Source organism: Barbatula barbatula (assembly GCF_947034865.1).
Source record: "Barbatula barbatula genome assembly, chromosome: 18".
Classification (NCBI taxonomy): Eukaryota; Metazoa; Chordata; class Actinopteri; order Cypriniformes; family Nemacheilidae; genus Barbatula; species Barbatula barbatula.
The window spans coordinates 18,071,826-18,088,876 of NC_136781.1; the positions used below are offsets into that span (position 1 = coordinate 18,071,826).

At 42.5% G+C, this 17,051-nt stretch overlaps 1 protein-coding gene across 2 annotated transcripts in view; it reads right to left on the minus strand.

Moving 5' to 3' along the window:
• Positions 1–17,051, minus strand: part of limch1b (LIM and calponin homology domains 1b) — an 88,328-nt gene that overhangs the window by 43,139 nt on the left and 28,138 nt on the right. For both annotated transcript variants that reach the window (XM_079480584.1, XM_079480583.1), the window contains exon 3: positions 12,871–12,940. In XM_079480584.1, coding sequence (XP_079336710.1) covers positions 12,871–12,940 — 70 coding nt within the window. The remainder of the gene's footprint in view (positions 1–12,870; positions 12,941–17,051) is intronic.

Below are 17,051 nucleotides of genomic sequence, written 5' to 3' on the forward strand. Positions count from 1 at the left end.
AACTATAACAAACTATGAAGGGGCCTGTTAACTGAAGGACAGGAAAAGGAAAGGGGAGTTAACCTGTTTATTTACGATGTGGGCGATAACAATATGTTGCACAATTTACTCAACAAGTGCCAACAGACCTGCAATAAATGTAAGCATTCTTTCTGAAGATGACAGACTTAAGACTGTTTGTGAGTAATGCAATAAATCAGGCCCTGATGTTTTTATTTGTCATGATTCAAGCTGAATCAAGATCTTCGTGCAATAAAACAAACACATTTGTAAAGTTTAATTTCCTTAAAGCTCAAACTTGTCATGAAATTGAATGAAAGCAACCACAGTAATAATTTAAGATGTGTTATAATTACCCAAAATACTTAACAATTTAATTATTATCTAAAAGGTTTTTGGTAATGTAACGAAGTTCTAACGTAGGTTCGGGGGGAGCCTAAACATGCAGTCCAATCAATCATCATTAGGAGCATTTACAAGCGGCAGTCTATTGCAAGGGGACCGGTTAAGCTCGGAGCTCGAGGCCCCTTCAAGCAAGCCAAGTAAATTTTTTTACCATTATCTATTAAGACTGAAAAGGCAGGTGAACCCGTGAAACATAAAACAAATAAGGAGACAACAGAGGAAGCGGATAAACATTTACTTTGTTTCAAAACCTATATTCCTCGCTAATTTCTATAACTATTTGAGTGATGTATTTTTATCTATAGTCAAGGTTTAGGGGCTCAGTTTGCACTGCCGCAAGCTGTTTGTAATTCTGATTGGATGCCTTGTTAATACTGTATCTTTGTCTTGTTTTCAATAGTTGATGAAAATCATTATCAATTAATTTTCATCATAGTTTTTGTCAAATAAATGAACACTGTAATGAAACATTGTTTTTTGCAATGCATTCTGAGATTTACAACCGGATTTACATGACTACATATAGTCCCTGCTGCCTACGTTTTGCTAGGACTGCCCATGAAAACCTCACCCTTCTCCCCCAAACACTGTAGCTCGTAAGCCTCATTTGTGGTAAACCAATCATAGAATACTAGACCATCTGACCAATCAGATTAAACAGATGATTCGCTGAGTCAAGAAAAACTGCCTATTATAGCATAATAATGGTGTATTTACACCTTGTATGTATGTAAACTTATGTAAACATAAATAGGACATTAAAAATCAATGAATATCTACTCTTTAAAACTCAATTTAAAGTTTGACATTTTGACTGATGTTTGAGTAACTAATAACACTACACGTAAACACGCGTAGTGACCTTAAGGTTTTGGCAACCTCCAGCTACCAAACGTGTGCAGTTTAGATTTTCCAGATTTTTATCAGATGTTCTCATGTCTGTAGAAGGTTCATGCAAAAGCAACAAATGCCACATATATTATTGACAGAGATGATTTCATGTGGTATACATCAACAGTGACTTTTGAAAATGTTTCAATATCTGCAGAAACTCATTGTTTTATTGTGGCACCAAATATTTATTTGAAACTGTCTGAATGCCATCCATGAGGCCTCTGCTGAGACACAAAATCATTCCATTAACTGTAAGTTAGTTTTGAGCGTGAAACCTTACACTCAGTAAATTTGTAGGTTAGTTTGTGTGTAGGTTGATTCTTGTTTTACTCCACTGTTGAATTTCTGTATTTATGTAACACTATGGTCCTGTGAGGCATGACATTTCTTTCCACTTTATGTCCCCACATGTAGCGGAGTGACAAGAGTTGACTTGACTTGCAAAGAACTGTTTATATGGTTGAGAAGAGGTATAGGTTTAGGGTAAGGTGCTCCAAAAATCTTTAAACTATAATTGTTTATGTAACCTTTCAACCTTTTCAAATACAAAGAATTAAATGTATCTTAATCTGACGCATTAGGCGAACAACCTATCTGTAGGCTGTAATAAGCTGCTGGCAGCTAGAGGGTGCTTATCCTTAAAACTTAAATATATACGCCATAATAAGCTGCTTGGACAAACAACTTACGGTTGTTGTTTTTTTTTTGGAGGAAAGTCTTGTTTCAGCAACAGCATGTAACGTATAAAACGCAGTGGTGCTTATGATCAAATTCTACTTAAATGGAAGGCCTACTTGATACACAAACAACATTGGCTCTCTAAATGTTCATTTCTATTTTAGCGTTTTTTGTGAATGAGATGGTTTAAAAGGATAGTTCACTAAAAAAAGGAAATTCGTGTCATTAATTACCTTCATGTCCTTCCACAACCGTAAGACCTCGTACACAAAGATGAATGTTTGCTCTTGTGAATTCGCATCAGAGACTGACACAGAAGAGAGTAATAATTTGAATAACTCTCAAAATTGAATAAAACATATTCTTATGATTTTATAGAATGAAGGTTGAACCACTGTAGTCACATGGACTATTTAAATGATGTCTTTACTACTTTTCTGTGCATTGAAGGTGGAAGTTGCATTGTCTGTCTATGGGGGTCAGAAAACAATTTGACTTCATCAAAAATGTCTTAATTTGTGTTCCGAAGATGAAAGAGTCTTAAGGTTGTGGAACAACATGGGGGTGAGTAAGTCCTGACAGAATTTTTCATTAAACTATCCCATTAACTAATGTGTATTGTTCTCTAACTTATGCTCTGTTTCATTTGTGTAATTTAATTTTGAGTCTCTGTATGATAAAATTAAGTTGTTGGTGTTGTTCTATCTTTGGTGAGATTGAAGTTAAAGTCCCCCTGTGGCAAAAATCAAGTTTTCATGTTGTTTATATATCTACAGTACGCCAACTTTTTTGCACATAGCACTGGTGCTACAGAGGTTGAAGGTTTTGTAGCACAGGCCAAACAAAGGCCTCTTGTCATTTAAAAAAAATACGCAAGTGGCCAACATAATTTTTAGTTCACCTAACATTAGGCCAAATAATTTTTAGTTCACCTAAACTGAGGTTTCCTTTTTTTTACTATACAATAGTAACATATTTGTTCACATAAAAATACAGTAGTATACTTTGCAGTGAAAGTCCTAATACTGTAGTGTTCCTAATACTGTAGGGTTCCTCTCTTCATTGCTGTCAGCGGTTTGTTTGTATCACTGCACTTGCACTTTGTTTTAATATTATGTTTATTTTATTATCGTTACTTATCACTGTCGTTGCTAATTTTCCTGATATCCCAATAACCCACTCCTGGTTATTTATTTGAAGATTAAACCAAAATTGATAGTTAACGCAACGCCGTTAGCATAGCATTAGCGTGCTAGCTTGCATTATGTTTACACTTTTTAATATCATCTTGCCTTCTAGTTGTCTTGTGTGCTAATTATTTCTCTTTTAAGCGTATATACTACGATTCATCGAGCCACCTTGGTAAATTGGAATTACTACTCAAACCCGGTGAGTTATAGCATCTAATCTTATTATTGTTACTTGCTCCTCATGTCAAATGTTTAGCTTAGTCTTCTCTGTCAGCGGCGAGGACTTTACATGCGATAAATGCAGGGAAATAGCTAGGCTGACAAAGAAGAGCTCAGAATTAGAGCTTTGCATCCAATCTTTATCTGAGGATATTAAGAGTGTAAGGACCATAGAAAACACTTTGGATGCGAGCAACGTTAGTGCGCACAGCTCGGTTCCGGTTGAAGATCCCTCCCAGATGGGAAACTTTGTGACTGTGAGATTGTCAGAGCTCAGGTTTGACTTACCATTCACTTCTGTTGACGCTCAGCTGTATCCACTCAGGCTCTCTTGATTTTGTGCACCTGTTCCTTATTTTCTCATTACCTTCCCTTGCTTTATATACTCCTTCTACTGTCCTCTCCGTTGCAAGTGTGTTGTGTCCTGACATTAAAGCCAGTGATATGGTTTTGTCGTGTTGCTAACCCGTTTCCCCAGTTTGTACTGGTGGTTGTTTTGTCCTCAGGAGTTGCCGTTCCACTGTTTACTTCCCGGTTCTCCGACCTCTTGCCTCACTACGAGTTCGCCGTGCTTCCCCGGATTCCGTTCACGCCTTGCCCGACCCACGCCTGATCGACTACACTCACTCTTATCTCTCCACGGACACGGTTTATGCCTTGACCTACCCATGCCTGCCCGACTACGAATACTCGTCTCCTCCCGCCTACTCCAGCTGCACAGCCGCGTGTCTTTGTTGCCTTTTTGAACTTTGTGTTTAATAAATGTTAACTGACGCATCTGCTCTTGGGTCTTCCTTCTGTCCCTGACAGAGACAGCGTAGTCGCAGGTCAAAACATCACTCAACCGTTCCAATTACAGTCTCAGACAGGTTTGCCCAACTCTGTGACGCACCGACGGAGAAACCTGTTGAATGTGCCCTAGTTATCGGTGATTCTATTGTTCAGAACGTTAACATAGAGGCACCAGCCACCATAGTCAAGGCTAATTGTAAATTCAATAAGATTGTTGTTCACGTCGGCACAAATTATGTTCCACTTCACAAAAGATAATATTAAAGAGGTGTGTGAGCTTGCAAGCATTATGTCAGACACTGTTATATTTTATACAGACCTGACCTGTTGAAGAGTGACGGCCTCCACCTCTCCTCGGATGGTCCTTTCCTTCTGTCTAGAAATATGGGACATAGTCCTGATGCTAAAACTTGACTCACTGGTGCCCAGGTCAGGAAGCAGACAGAATGGCATAACCAACGGTCTGTTCGCCGTCTCACGTCGCAGAATGCACAAAATGCACAACATGCGATAATCCCTTCTCCCAAACATCATAAAATTGAGACTCTGTCCCCCGACTGTCCCAAGATTATTATTTTAAACATGAGCCTCACCTAAAAGGCAGAGGGGGAGGTGTTGCTGCACTTTACAATAACTCTTTTAGCATTTCCCAGAAGTCTAACTCTAAATACAATTCTTTTGAAGTCATGGTACTTCATGTATCAACACCTAATCCTAAGTATAAAACATCTTTTAAATGTATTCTGGCTATTGTATAAAGGCCTCCAGAGCACCACACACATTTTATTAAAGAATTTGGTGGGTTCTTATCAGAACTAGTACTGGTCGCAGACAGAGTCCTTGTCGTTGGTGACTTTAAAATACATGTAGATAACGATACAGATGCTTTAGGAATGGCTTTTAAAGACACTCTTAACTCCATGGGCATTAGAAAACATGAGTCAGGACCCACTCCCTTTCATAATCATACTTTAGATGTAACACTGTTTTACGGTATTAATGTGGATGATGTTAAAATCCTTCAGCAGAGCGAAGACATTTCGGGTCATTATCTGGTATCATGCTTGCTTCACTGGACTATGGCTGCAAATATTACTCCTTACAAATATGGTAGAACAATAACTTAAACTACCAAAGGTGCATTTCTTGATAATCTGCCTGAATTGTCTCAAATCTCTAGCATGAGTAATAACGTTGAAGATCTTGACGTTACCATTAGAAATTTAATCCCACCTTCTCGGAAATGCTAGACACAGTTGCTACTCTGTGCTTAAAGATGATTAAAAATGGCACCCCGACACCATGGTATAATGAAAACACCCAGGCACTAAAAAAGGCACCACGAAAAATGGAGAGCAACTTTAAGAAAATGTACAGCACGGATAGTATTCGAAAATACAGAAAAGCCCTACAAACCGCATAACATCTACTTTTCATTACTAATAGAAGAAAACCAGCACAACCCTATGTTTTTATTTAACACAGTGGCTAAATAAAAAATTAATTGTCAGCGACTTCTGATTCTGTATATCAGCATAGCAGTGATGAATTTATGAACTACTTCACAAATAAAATCCAAGATATCCAAGAACAAATTATAACTATGCAACCAGAAGTGAAACACACTGAACAAACAACTAACTACATGGACCCTAAGGATAAAATACTATTATATTTTACACTAGATCACGATGAACTATGTAAAATAATTAGATCATCTAAATCAATAGCATTCATGCTAGATTCTAAACCTACAAATCTACTGAAAGAGATGCTCCCAGAAATTATAAATCCTCTTCTTGGTATTATTAACTCATCTTTGACATTAGGAAATGCGCCAAAAGGTGGCTGTTATAAGGATCCTTGTCAAAAAACCCAACTCGACCCTAGAGAACTAGTTAACAACAGACCTCTATCGAATCTACATTTCATATCTAAAGTTCTGGAAAAAGTTGTCTCAACTCATGACATCAATGAAGATTTCCAGTCTGGATTTAGAGCACATCACAGTTCATTAAATTATGATTTATCAGAAAATTATGTCGGCATTAAGGGAATAGCTTTGAAATGGTTTAGATCTAATTTATCCGAACGTTTTCAATTTAAAGCTATAAACAATGAGGTGTCATGCAAATCGCAAGCACATCATGGTGTACCACAGGTCTCAGTCTTAGGGCCTATGCTCTTTGGAGATATAATAAACCGGCACAGAGATAGCTTTCACTGTTGATGATACGCAATTTTATATTTCCTCGGAGCATCATGCATAGTCGATATGAAAAACTAACATAGTAACAACATTTTATTACTCAACTCGGACAAAACAGAAGAGTTACTTCTTGGACAGAAAACCGCCATAGTTAATAACCAAGGATACTGCTTAACTAGTGCGGGAGGTTGAGAGGTTCCGACTAGAGATAGTCGGGATCACCTCTACGCATGGCTTGGGCTCTGGAACCACACTCCTCGAGAGAGGATGGACACTTCATCACTCTGGAGTTGCCCATGGTGAGAGGCGGCGGGCTGGTGTGGGTCTGCTTATAGCCCCCCAGCTCTCCCGCCATGTGTTGGAGTTTACCCCGGTGAACGAGAGGGTCGTTTCCCTGCGCCTACGGGTCGGGGTTAGGTCTCTCACTGTTGTTTGTGCCTACGGGCCGAACGGCAGTGCAGAGTACCCGACCTTCTTGGAGTCTCTGGGAGGGGTGCTGGAAAGTGCTCCGACTGGGGACTCCGTCGTCCTACTGGGGGACTTCAACGCCCATGTCGGCAACGACAGTGACACCTGGAGGGGCGTGATTGGGAGGAACGGCCCCCCTGATCTGAACCCGAGCGGTTTTCAGTTATTGGACTTCTGTGCTAGTCACAATTTGTCTATAACGAACACCATGTTCAAGCATAAGGGTGTCCATCAGTGCACGTGGCACCAGGACACCCTAGGCCGCAGGTCGATGATCGACTTTGTGGTCGTTTCATCTGACCTGCGACCATATGTTTTGGACACTCGGGTTAAGAGAGGGGCGGAGCTGTCAACTGATCACCACCTGGTGGTGAGTTGGATCCGATGGCGAGAGAGGAAGCTGGACAGACTCGGCAGACCCAAACGTACTGTAAGGGTCTGCTGGGAACGCCTGGCCGAGTCTCCTGTCAGAGAGATCTTTAACTCCCACCTCCGGCAGAGCTTCAACCAGATCCCGAGGGAGGCTGGAGACATTGAGTCCGAGTGGACCATGTTCTCCACCTCCATTGTCGGAGCGGCCGCTCGGAGCTGTGGCCGTAAGGTCTCCGGTGCCTGTCGAGGCGGGAATCCCCGAACCCGGTGGTGGACACCGGAAGTAAGGGAAACCGTCAAGCTGAAGAAGGAGTCTTATCGGGCCTGGTTGGCTTGTGGGACTCCTGAGGCAGCTGACAGGTACCGGCAGGCCAAGCGGACTGCTGCCCGGGTGGTTGTGGAGGCAAAAACTCGGGCCTGGGAGGAGTTTGGTGAGGCCATGGAGAAGGACTATCGACTGGCCTCGAAGAGATTCTGGCAAACCGTCCGGCGCCTCAGGAGAGGGAAACAGTGCCCTACCAACGCTGTTTACAGTGGAGGTGGGAGGCTGTTGACCTCAACTGGGGATGTCGTCGGTCGGTGGAAGGAGTACTTTGAGGATCTCCTCAATCCCACCGTCACGTCCTCCATTGAGGAGGCAGAGGCTGAGGGCTCAGAGGTGGACTCGTCCATCACCCAAGCCGAAGTCACTGAGGTAGTCAAGAAACTCCTCAGTGGCAGGGCACCGGGGGTGGATGAGATTCGCCCTGAGTACCTCAAGTCTCTGGATGTTGTGGGGCTGTCTTGGCTGACACGCCTCTGCAGCATCGCGTGGCGGTCGGGGACAGTGCCTCTGGGATGGCAGACCGGGGTGGTGGTCCCTCTTTTTAAGAAGGGGGACCGGAGGGTGTGTTCCAACTACAGTGGGATCACACTTCTCAGCCTTCCCGGGAAAGTCTATGTCTATGCCTGGAGAGGAGAATACGGCCGATAGTAGAACCTCGGATTCAGGAGGAACAGTGTGGTTTTCGTCCAGGCCGTGGAACGCTGGACCAGCTCTACACCCTCTACAGGGTGCTGGAGGGTGCATGGGAGTTTGCTCAACCAATCCACATGTGTTTTGTGGATTTGGAGAAAGCATTCGACTGTGTCCCTCGCGGCATCCTGTGGAGGGTGCTTCGGGAGTATGGGGTCTGTGGTCCTTTGCTAAGGGCTGTCAGGTCCCTGTACGACCGAAGCAGGAGCTTGGTTCGCATTGCCGGCAGTAAGTCGGACCTGTTCCCAGTGCATGTCGGACTCCGGCAGGGCTGCCCTTTGTCACCGGTTCTGTTCGTAATTTTTATGGACAGAATTTCTAGGCGCAGCCGGGGGCCGGAGGGTGTCGGGTTTGGGGACCACACGATCTCGTCTCTGCTATTTGCGGATGATGTCGTCGTGTTGGCCCCTTCAAACCAGGACCTTCAGCATGCACTGGGACGGTTTACAGCAGAGTGTGAAGCGGCTGGAATGAAAATCAGTACCTCCAAATCCGAGGCCATGGTCCTCAGTCGGAAAAGGGTGGCTTGCCCACTTCAGGTTGGTGGAGAGTTCCTTCCTCAAGTGGAGGAGTTTAAGTATCTCGGGGTCTTGTTCACGAGTGAGGGGAGGAGGGAACGGGAGATTGACAGACGGATCGGTGCAGCTTCTGCAGTAATGCGGTCGATGTACCGGTCCGTCGTGGTGAAGAAAGAGCTGAGCCGCAAGGCGAAGCTCTCAATTTACCGGTCAATCTACGTTCCTACTCTCACCTATGGTCATGAGCTTTGGGTCATGACCGAAAGGACAAGATCCCGGATACAGGCGGCTGAAATGAGCTTCCTCCGCAGGGTGGCTGGGCGATGCCTTAGAGATAGGGTGAGAAGCTCGGTCACCCGCGAGGAGCTCGGAGTAGAGCCGCTGCTCCTCCACATCGAGAGGGGTCAGCTGAGGTGTTTTGGGCATCTGTTACGGATGCCTACTGGACGCCTTCCTCGGAAGGTGTTCCAGGCCCGTCCGACCTGGAGGAGACCCCGGGGAAGACCTAGGACACGCTGGTGGGACTATGTCTCCCGGCTGGCCTGGGAATGCCTCGGTGTCCCCCCGGAAGAGCTGGAGGAAGTGTCTAGGGAGAGGGATGTCTGGGCATCTCTGCTTAGACTGCTGCCCCCGCGACCCGGCCCCGGATAAGCGGAAGAAAATGGATGGATGGATGGACTGCTTAACTATTGATGGATGTTCCAAAAAAACCCTCATCGTCAGCAAAGAAACTTGGTGTTTTATTCGATAGTACTCTGTCATTTGATAACCATGTCACCAAAACCTGTAGTATTGTTTTTTCCATCTTATATATCTTTATATCTAAACTACGTCATATGCTGTCACCATCAGATGCAGAAAAATTAATTCATGCATTTATGTCATCATGACTAGATTACTGTAATGCACTATTAGGTGGTTGCCTTGCAGACTTATTACAAAAACTCCAACATAAGAAAGGGTTGAAAATGTTGCTGAATGTCGCTGAAAATGTCACCACGCCTCTCACATCCTTGCACAGCGCTTAGATCTCGCTCGAGCTGCCATCACACATCTACCCGGGCCCTTCAAAGACAACGCATGTAAAAAGAAGTTATATTCAAGTTATTTTACAACATTAAGAAATGATTGTCACAGAAATAAACTTTTACATCTGCGATTTTGAAGCTCAAAACCCTCTGCTAAAGTCCCACTGCATTTAATAATTGTATCACTTAAAAGTCTTAAGCTTTTAAATTAACCGATGACTGGACTGTAATTATTGGAGTAAGTTTCTCTATTTCACTTTCCAAGAGTTTGTACTGAAACATTTATTAATACAGTTTGCTTTAAGTCCCCTTGCAGTCATAATTGAATCACTTAAATCTCATCTTGAGCATTAAAATAGCATACGTAAAAGTAATTTTTCTGTTATAACATTTTCTTCATGCCTTAAAATGACTTCAATGTAACTCTAGACCCTCACTGTATTTAGTTTATGTGGATATGAAAATTCTCCCTTCTAATTAATCACATCAGCTCTCTTCATACACATGGATATTCAAATTAGTCTCCATCTCTATTCAATCACTGTAACATGTCACTGACGATGAACGATGCCACACGTGAACAGGAGTTAATAAAAGTGAACACAGGAACAAAATAGGGTAATACAAACTTCCTCGGGTAAAAACTGATAAATCCAAAATACATCCACGAAACAGACAGAGAACAGCAAAACATCCACGGAACAAACAAGGTAATCCAATGAGTATAAATCCTCCACGGATACAACGGGTACGGAACAAGGAAACACAAACTTATAACTTACATTAACAGACAATAATCAAAGGGGAAGTAAGAATACATATAGTGTCCGGGTAAAGGGGTGCAGGTGCAAAAGTCAATGATGAGGGACTCGTGAGAGAGCATAAGAAAAGGACATCCTTGGGTAAAACAGGGAATAATATACTAGGGACCGACAGAGTGTTACAGTACTACAGTGTTACAGAAGGTGCAACCTTGTAAGGGGGGGAGGTGTCCTGGAGACTCATGATAGACACCGGGGACAAGACAGGGAGCCTCCAGGACGCAGCTACCAACTCAGGGAATCCATGGTGGTGTGCCTCGGAAAGCTGTGACCGTACAGGAGGATGAAGACGAGGAGCCTGGTACGGCCGCCGTGGTAGTGACTTGGAAGCAAGGAGATGAGGAGCTTGGCACGGCTGCCGTGTCTTGGGGGCAAGGAGACGAGTAGCCTGGCATGGCCGGACCAGAGAGGCAGTACACAACCGCAACACACCTGCGGCCTACGGTCCTCGTGTCTGTGCCAGCCATCTTGTCCCTATACTGCACCCCAAAACAATATTTGGGGCGAGTCCAGGGGCTCTGGGCAGTCTTCAGGACGTGCCTCTGGGCAGACTTTTGGATGGAGCTCTGGGCAGGCTTCAGGACGGAGCTCTGGGCAGGCTTAGGGACTGGGCACTGGGAAAGCTTCAGAACTGTTCCGTACCGCCCAGACGTATGCCAAAGCCACGGCTATGATGGTCACAGTGGTAACCTCTGGGAACTCTGGAAGGCCACACGGGACCTGCTCAAAGTCCTTTGGAAGGCTGGACGGGACCGGCTCGAAGAACACTGGAAGGCCAAACGGGACCGGCTCAAAGACCTCTTGAAGGCCGGACGGGACCGGCTCGAAGAACACTGGAAGGCCGAAAGGGACCGGCTCAAAGACCTCTTGAAGGCCGGAAGGGACAGGGTCGAAGAACACTGGAAGACCAAACGGGACCGGGTCAAAGACCTCTGGAAGTCCGGATGGGACTGGCTCGAAAAACACTGGAAGGCCGTGCGTGACCGGTTTGAATAAGAGCTAATTCCTTGACATCAAGACTAGATTACTGTAATGCACTATAAGGTGGTTGCCCTGCAGGCCTATTACAAAAACGCCAACTGGTCCAAAATGCGGCAGCTCGAGGTCTTACACGTTCTAGAGTGGGCAGGATGCAGTCCAAGGTTACTGGAGCGGCAGGGCGCATTCCATACCTAGACCTGACAAATGCTGTGATGATAGAGCTGGACAAAGGAAGTGCCGACTTTACAAAACTTCAGCAACTATTAGATTGTTAATGATAATCTTAAATCTAACTTTATTTTATTTTGCCTTGTTGTGCAAGCACTGTCGAGTTTGTGCAGATGCTGCAGCTTTTGCCAGAGGGGAACTGGAATCCCCTGGTCAGGCCTGGTTTCCCTCTGATGTATTTTTCTCCTCCAATGGAGTTTTGGGTTCCTCGGCACCATTTGCATACTGTTTTGCACTGTTTGCCTGGCTGGAGGGGGGCTGCTAGAATTGTATAGTCTTATTTAATTAACACTGCATATAGGACTTTATAGTGTGTCTGATATCTGACCTGTGTTTTGACTTGCATAACCTTTTATGTTTTGCTTATAGTCAATGTTTTCTTGTACAGCTGCTTTGTAACAATGAAAATTGTTATAAATAAAGCTGACTTGACTTTGAGCCGCAAGTAATCAATTTCTTTGTAGGTCTTGTCTTCTTTAACACAAATACTCCCAGACGAGATGATCTTTGGGAATAATCCTTTTAATCCAAAATCACAAGGAACAACAGATCTGCGCGCGAGCGCACACCCACACACACTGGTTACATTTTAGACAAGACAAAGAACAAAGGAACAGGTAGAGTATAAATAGTGTTTGGGTAATGAGTCTGATGATGGGCAGGTGCAGAGAAAATGACGAGGAACAGGTGAGGGAGCTTGAGAAATAGACATCCTGAGGCAAAAAAGTGGAAAACAGGCTGGGGACAAACAGAGTGTTACAGGAGCAAGGATGATTCAGACTGTTGCAGCCCCATATAACACCTGCTGCGAACTTTGAACTGCATCTCATTATAATAAATCAATCAAGAGGGACCCAGTGTATCAGAAATTTCACTGAACTGTTGTATAGTTTGTCATTCCCTGCAAGTTGCGCTGAGATATGCACTAATTGTAAAAATGTCTATTAGGGTATCCAGCTTGGAACCCCAAAGAAGAGGGAAACAAAATCACAGATGCTTATACATTTTAGGTGGGCATGATACATAATGGTTCAATGTAGAAAAGTTCTTACCAGAGCAGCCACAGGAGTGGGCAGTCTGTTTATCTTCTTCACAAGACCAGGTCTGATGGAGCTCAATAGTCTGCGAAAGAGAGATACATCACAGAGTCTAAAAAACTTTGGGTAATTTTATCTACCCAATGGCTGGTTTGAGTCAGTTTGGTCATGTAATTGGGTTATTTTCTCTGTGTTGTTGAGATTTACTGTAACCCAGTTCGATATGTTAAAAGTTTGGGTAATTTTGATTGACCACTGAGACAACCTAAACGCTATGGATACTATAGGGTGCACAATTATAGATTTTGTTGCAACGATTATAGTCTGAAGAATAATCACAGTCACACGATTATGACGATTATTCTGCATTCATTAATTTAAAAAAAATTTATTTCATGTTTAAATGAAATATATATTAAACCATATTAAAATTAAGAAAGTTAATCAGTCAGTAGTGGTGAGTGTGTTTTGTCATCGTTTTTTGTCGTTTGATGAGCATTAATATGTAGATGTTTATTATGCTGCTGTCCCTTTAGGAGCTACCGCACACGGATCACAAGTATTTTGTTTCCCTACTGTATTCATTCACAGCAAACAATAATAGAACGTGATATAGAGCCTATTTGCTAAATAACGTTCAAAGCTCAGTAATTATTTAAGTAAAATAGCATACAAATAAATTGAATTGGTTCAACTTGCATCAGGAGTAGACTTTAAATATAAGCTTGCGCATACAGAATGTACGCATCCTCTGAGCTGTCCTTATTAACCGTGGCGTTTTTAAGCGCGGCTAATCGTAAATTCAGTAATCGCTTAATCGAACAATCACGTTCCACGAACTGTATTACTCGCGGGTTTGTTATTTTCGCATGAGTGACACGGTCTGACAAATATTTTCAACATGCGTGGAAGACGAGATTGACGCAATGCGTTCACGTCTTTGCATTGACTTTGTACGTAATTTACTAGCACAAATCGGTTAATTTGTGTTTGGTGTGAACCCCCCATAATACTTTATGCTTCAGCACAACTCATGCCACAAAAAAACATCATTGTTTCTTGACGCAGGAGTTTTAAATCGCCTCAGTATTTTGGCACGGAAAAATTGTTGGATTTATTTGGAGAAACAAGGTTTGTATCAATGTTTTATATCTACAATGCATTCATGTACTCCAGGAAATGCTGGACTATGCAACATAGGACATTTCACAAAACAAAATATATGTTATGTAACTTCATCAACTTTGGTAGTCTATAATTTGTACTGAATCGTGGAAATTCGTTAATGTCTTTTTTTCTCTTTAGAATGAATGAAATGCCAAATTTATTCAAAGTTTGACCTTTGGTTTGCAAAAAGCCCTAACTGGGTTAATTTAAACTAAAAAAGTAACAAAAAACGTGTCAACATGTTAAATCCAAGAAACTACAGCACGACATTGCAGACTTTGCTGTCTGGGACAGGGATGAATTGGGATCTATCTGCATGAAGAGGCGACACAGAAAATCATAAATTGGACATTCTCTGGAAACTGATGATAAACCAAATAAAGCTCCAAAGAAATCTGTCTAGTTTTTTTCTGGAATTAAATTCCTTGGGGTAATGATGTGAAACAAAGGGAGGAAGGTAAATTACAAGGGTAAAACAATTGTAGTAAAGGTCTTGCTGGAGAAAAGGGCTCATTTAGTTGTTCTGTTTCATAACACCAATTTTTTTTCTCAACTCAGACGTAACCCTAAATTAATGGTTATGTCCCAGGGACACAACATTCTATATAAAATAGAAGACAGCAAATGATTAAAAAAACTAAAGTTTTTTCAGATACAGTATGGGAAGCATCACTTCAACTGGTGCCCAAAATATTTAAAGCAAGTAGCAAGCAGTCCAAATTACAGTAAAATTTTCAAGTCGTGTTTTCCAGTTTTTCAAATAATGAAGAATGATACCGAATTATTTTGCTAGTTAAACAGAGGTGTGAATAAATACACCCCATACTACTATCAAAAGGTTGCTAAATAAATTGAAGCCACTTGAAAAAGGGGGTACTTTCGAATGAGATAGTCTGATGTCATGAACGTGGATGAGGGGAACGTGGTGGAAGAACCCAAGTGCAGGCAGACACAGGGATGAAGGGATTAACAAAGACTTGAATATAAAACACGGCAAAACAAACATCCACGATGGGAAAACACTAACTAAACTTAATACCAAAACTGAAAACAAATACTTCCCACAAGGGGGGCAAAAATAAACAACCAGGAATAAAAACAAGGAACTAGGAAACATACAAACAATCCAACAGGAACCAGGGAACTAGGGAACTAGGGAACTAGGGAACGGGCAAGACAAGACTTAGGTACAGGTACAGCATACAAGTATAACGAACGAGCCCAAGACAATAGACAAGAGGGCATTTTATAGGGAGACTAACAAAGGAGATAACAATGGGCAGGTGTGGGTACTGAAACACTCAGGGAAGGTTAACGAGACAGAAGGGCGGGAAACACTGACGAGACACGAGAAAGCACATGGCAAGTCAGAATCAAAACAAAGCCATGTCTTTCTCACACAAAACCTAAGGCTATGCCATGACTCCGCTGCAAGACCAAGAATAAACATGACATGATGGCGGAATCATGACAGTCTGATAAATAATAAAACAAACTATTAATATGATACAATAAAGAATGAATCTACATTATAATACCATAAAGGGACTCAAAAACATAGTAATAGACAGCAAACTTCTACATAATTTTACGCAATGAAAGCGCAGATACTAGTGTGAATCAGACGAGAAGATTAACTTCCTGTCTTTACCTATATCTTGTTAAAACATAGCTGGTTACTGCAAAAAGCTACAATGTTTTCAAAAACTTACTGTGGTTTAAATTGAAAATGCTGTTAAGAAGGTGGTTTCTCACTGAATGTTGGTGCCATAGTGGTGTAAAAATGTAGGGGATACAATATAGGATGTGTGTGTGCACTTCATCTCATGCTGTTATCAACTGTTTCAGCAGAAGTGTGTGAGGATGCACCTTGAATCTTATAGGACGTACTCACACTGTCCTAATCGAACCTCGCTCGAGCACAGTTGAGAGCAACCAGGTTAAATGTGAGTACGCCCTCGGGTCAGACACAAGTGTCCTGCTGGCCACACTGTGGATGCTCATGCAAAATATCATTCATCCTACTTTTTTTATATTTGTCTCAACTAAAAAACAAAGCCTGTATATTTCCACTTGTTAAGTCTGACAGCACACACCCCTGCTTCTGGGCACAAACGCTCTATCAAATGCTAAATGCAAACTAAATATGTGATATGAATGAACATCTATTATATGTGGCTGTTTAAATAGTTTCCTCACTTGAATTGCAACCAGTGGCTCACTCCACCGCTCACCTCTCCCTTTCGAAGCACTACAGCGGCTGACACAGGAAAAATATGTCGTCACTTTTTCACTCCTTTGCCAAAGGAGATATATTTGCAAAACGTGTTCTGGAAAAGCAGTTTACATTGAAGTTTCAAAAAGTGAGCGGGACATGTCCTCCCTGGGAACTGTGCCCCTGAGTGACACTACGAAAAAGTTCACAGCCCTATGGTGCGTTCCCACCAGACGGGAATGAAGCGTTAAGCGCAAGTGATTTACATGATAAGTCAATGCAAAGACGCAATAGACATCCTGCAGCATGATTCGTGTGAGTGGCATGGCACGAATTGAGCGTTTTGGGCATTTGACACATCGTGCAAGTTGAAAAATCTGAATTTTGGCCAATATTCGCGCCACATTAACCAATCAAGAGATTGCTCTAGTAGTGACCTGATTACCAGAGCCGGACAGTAACGGAGTACATTTACTCGAGTACAGTACTTAAGTACAATTTTGAGGGATCTGTACTTTACTTGAGTATCATTTTTGGGGAGTACTCATGACTTTACTCAAGTACATTTGAGAGGCAAATATTGTACTCTTTACTCCGCTACATTTCTATCCATAACCGTAAGTACACGTTACTTCTAAAAAGGAAAAAGAAAAATCTCGGAAACCACCAATTTGTTTTTTCCCTCTCAAACGTGATTGGATTGTGCAGGCGCCACTTATTGGGCGAGCCTATCAGCAACAATCACTCAGACCTCAGAGCTCTATCATTTGCTGTACACAGCTGTCAATCATCTCACGTCTGCATGACACGTCCT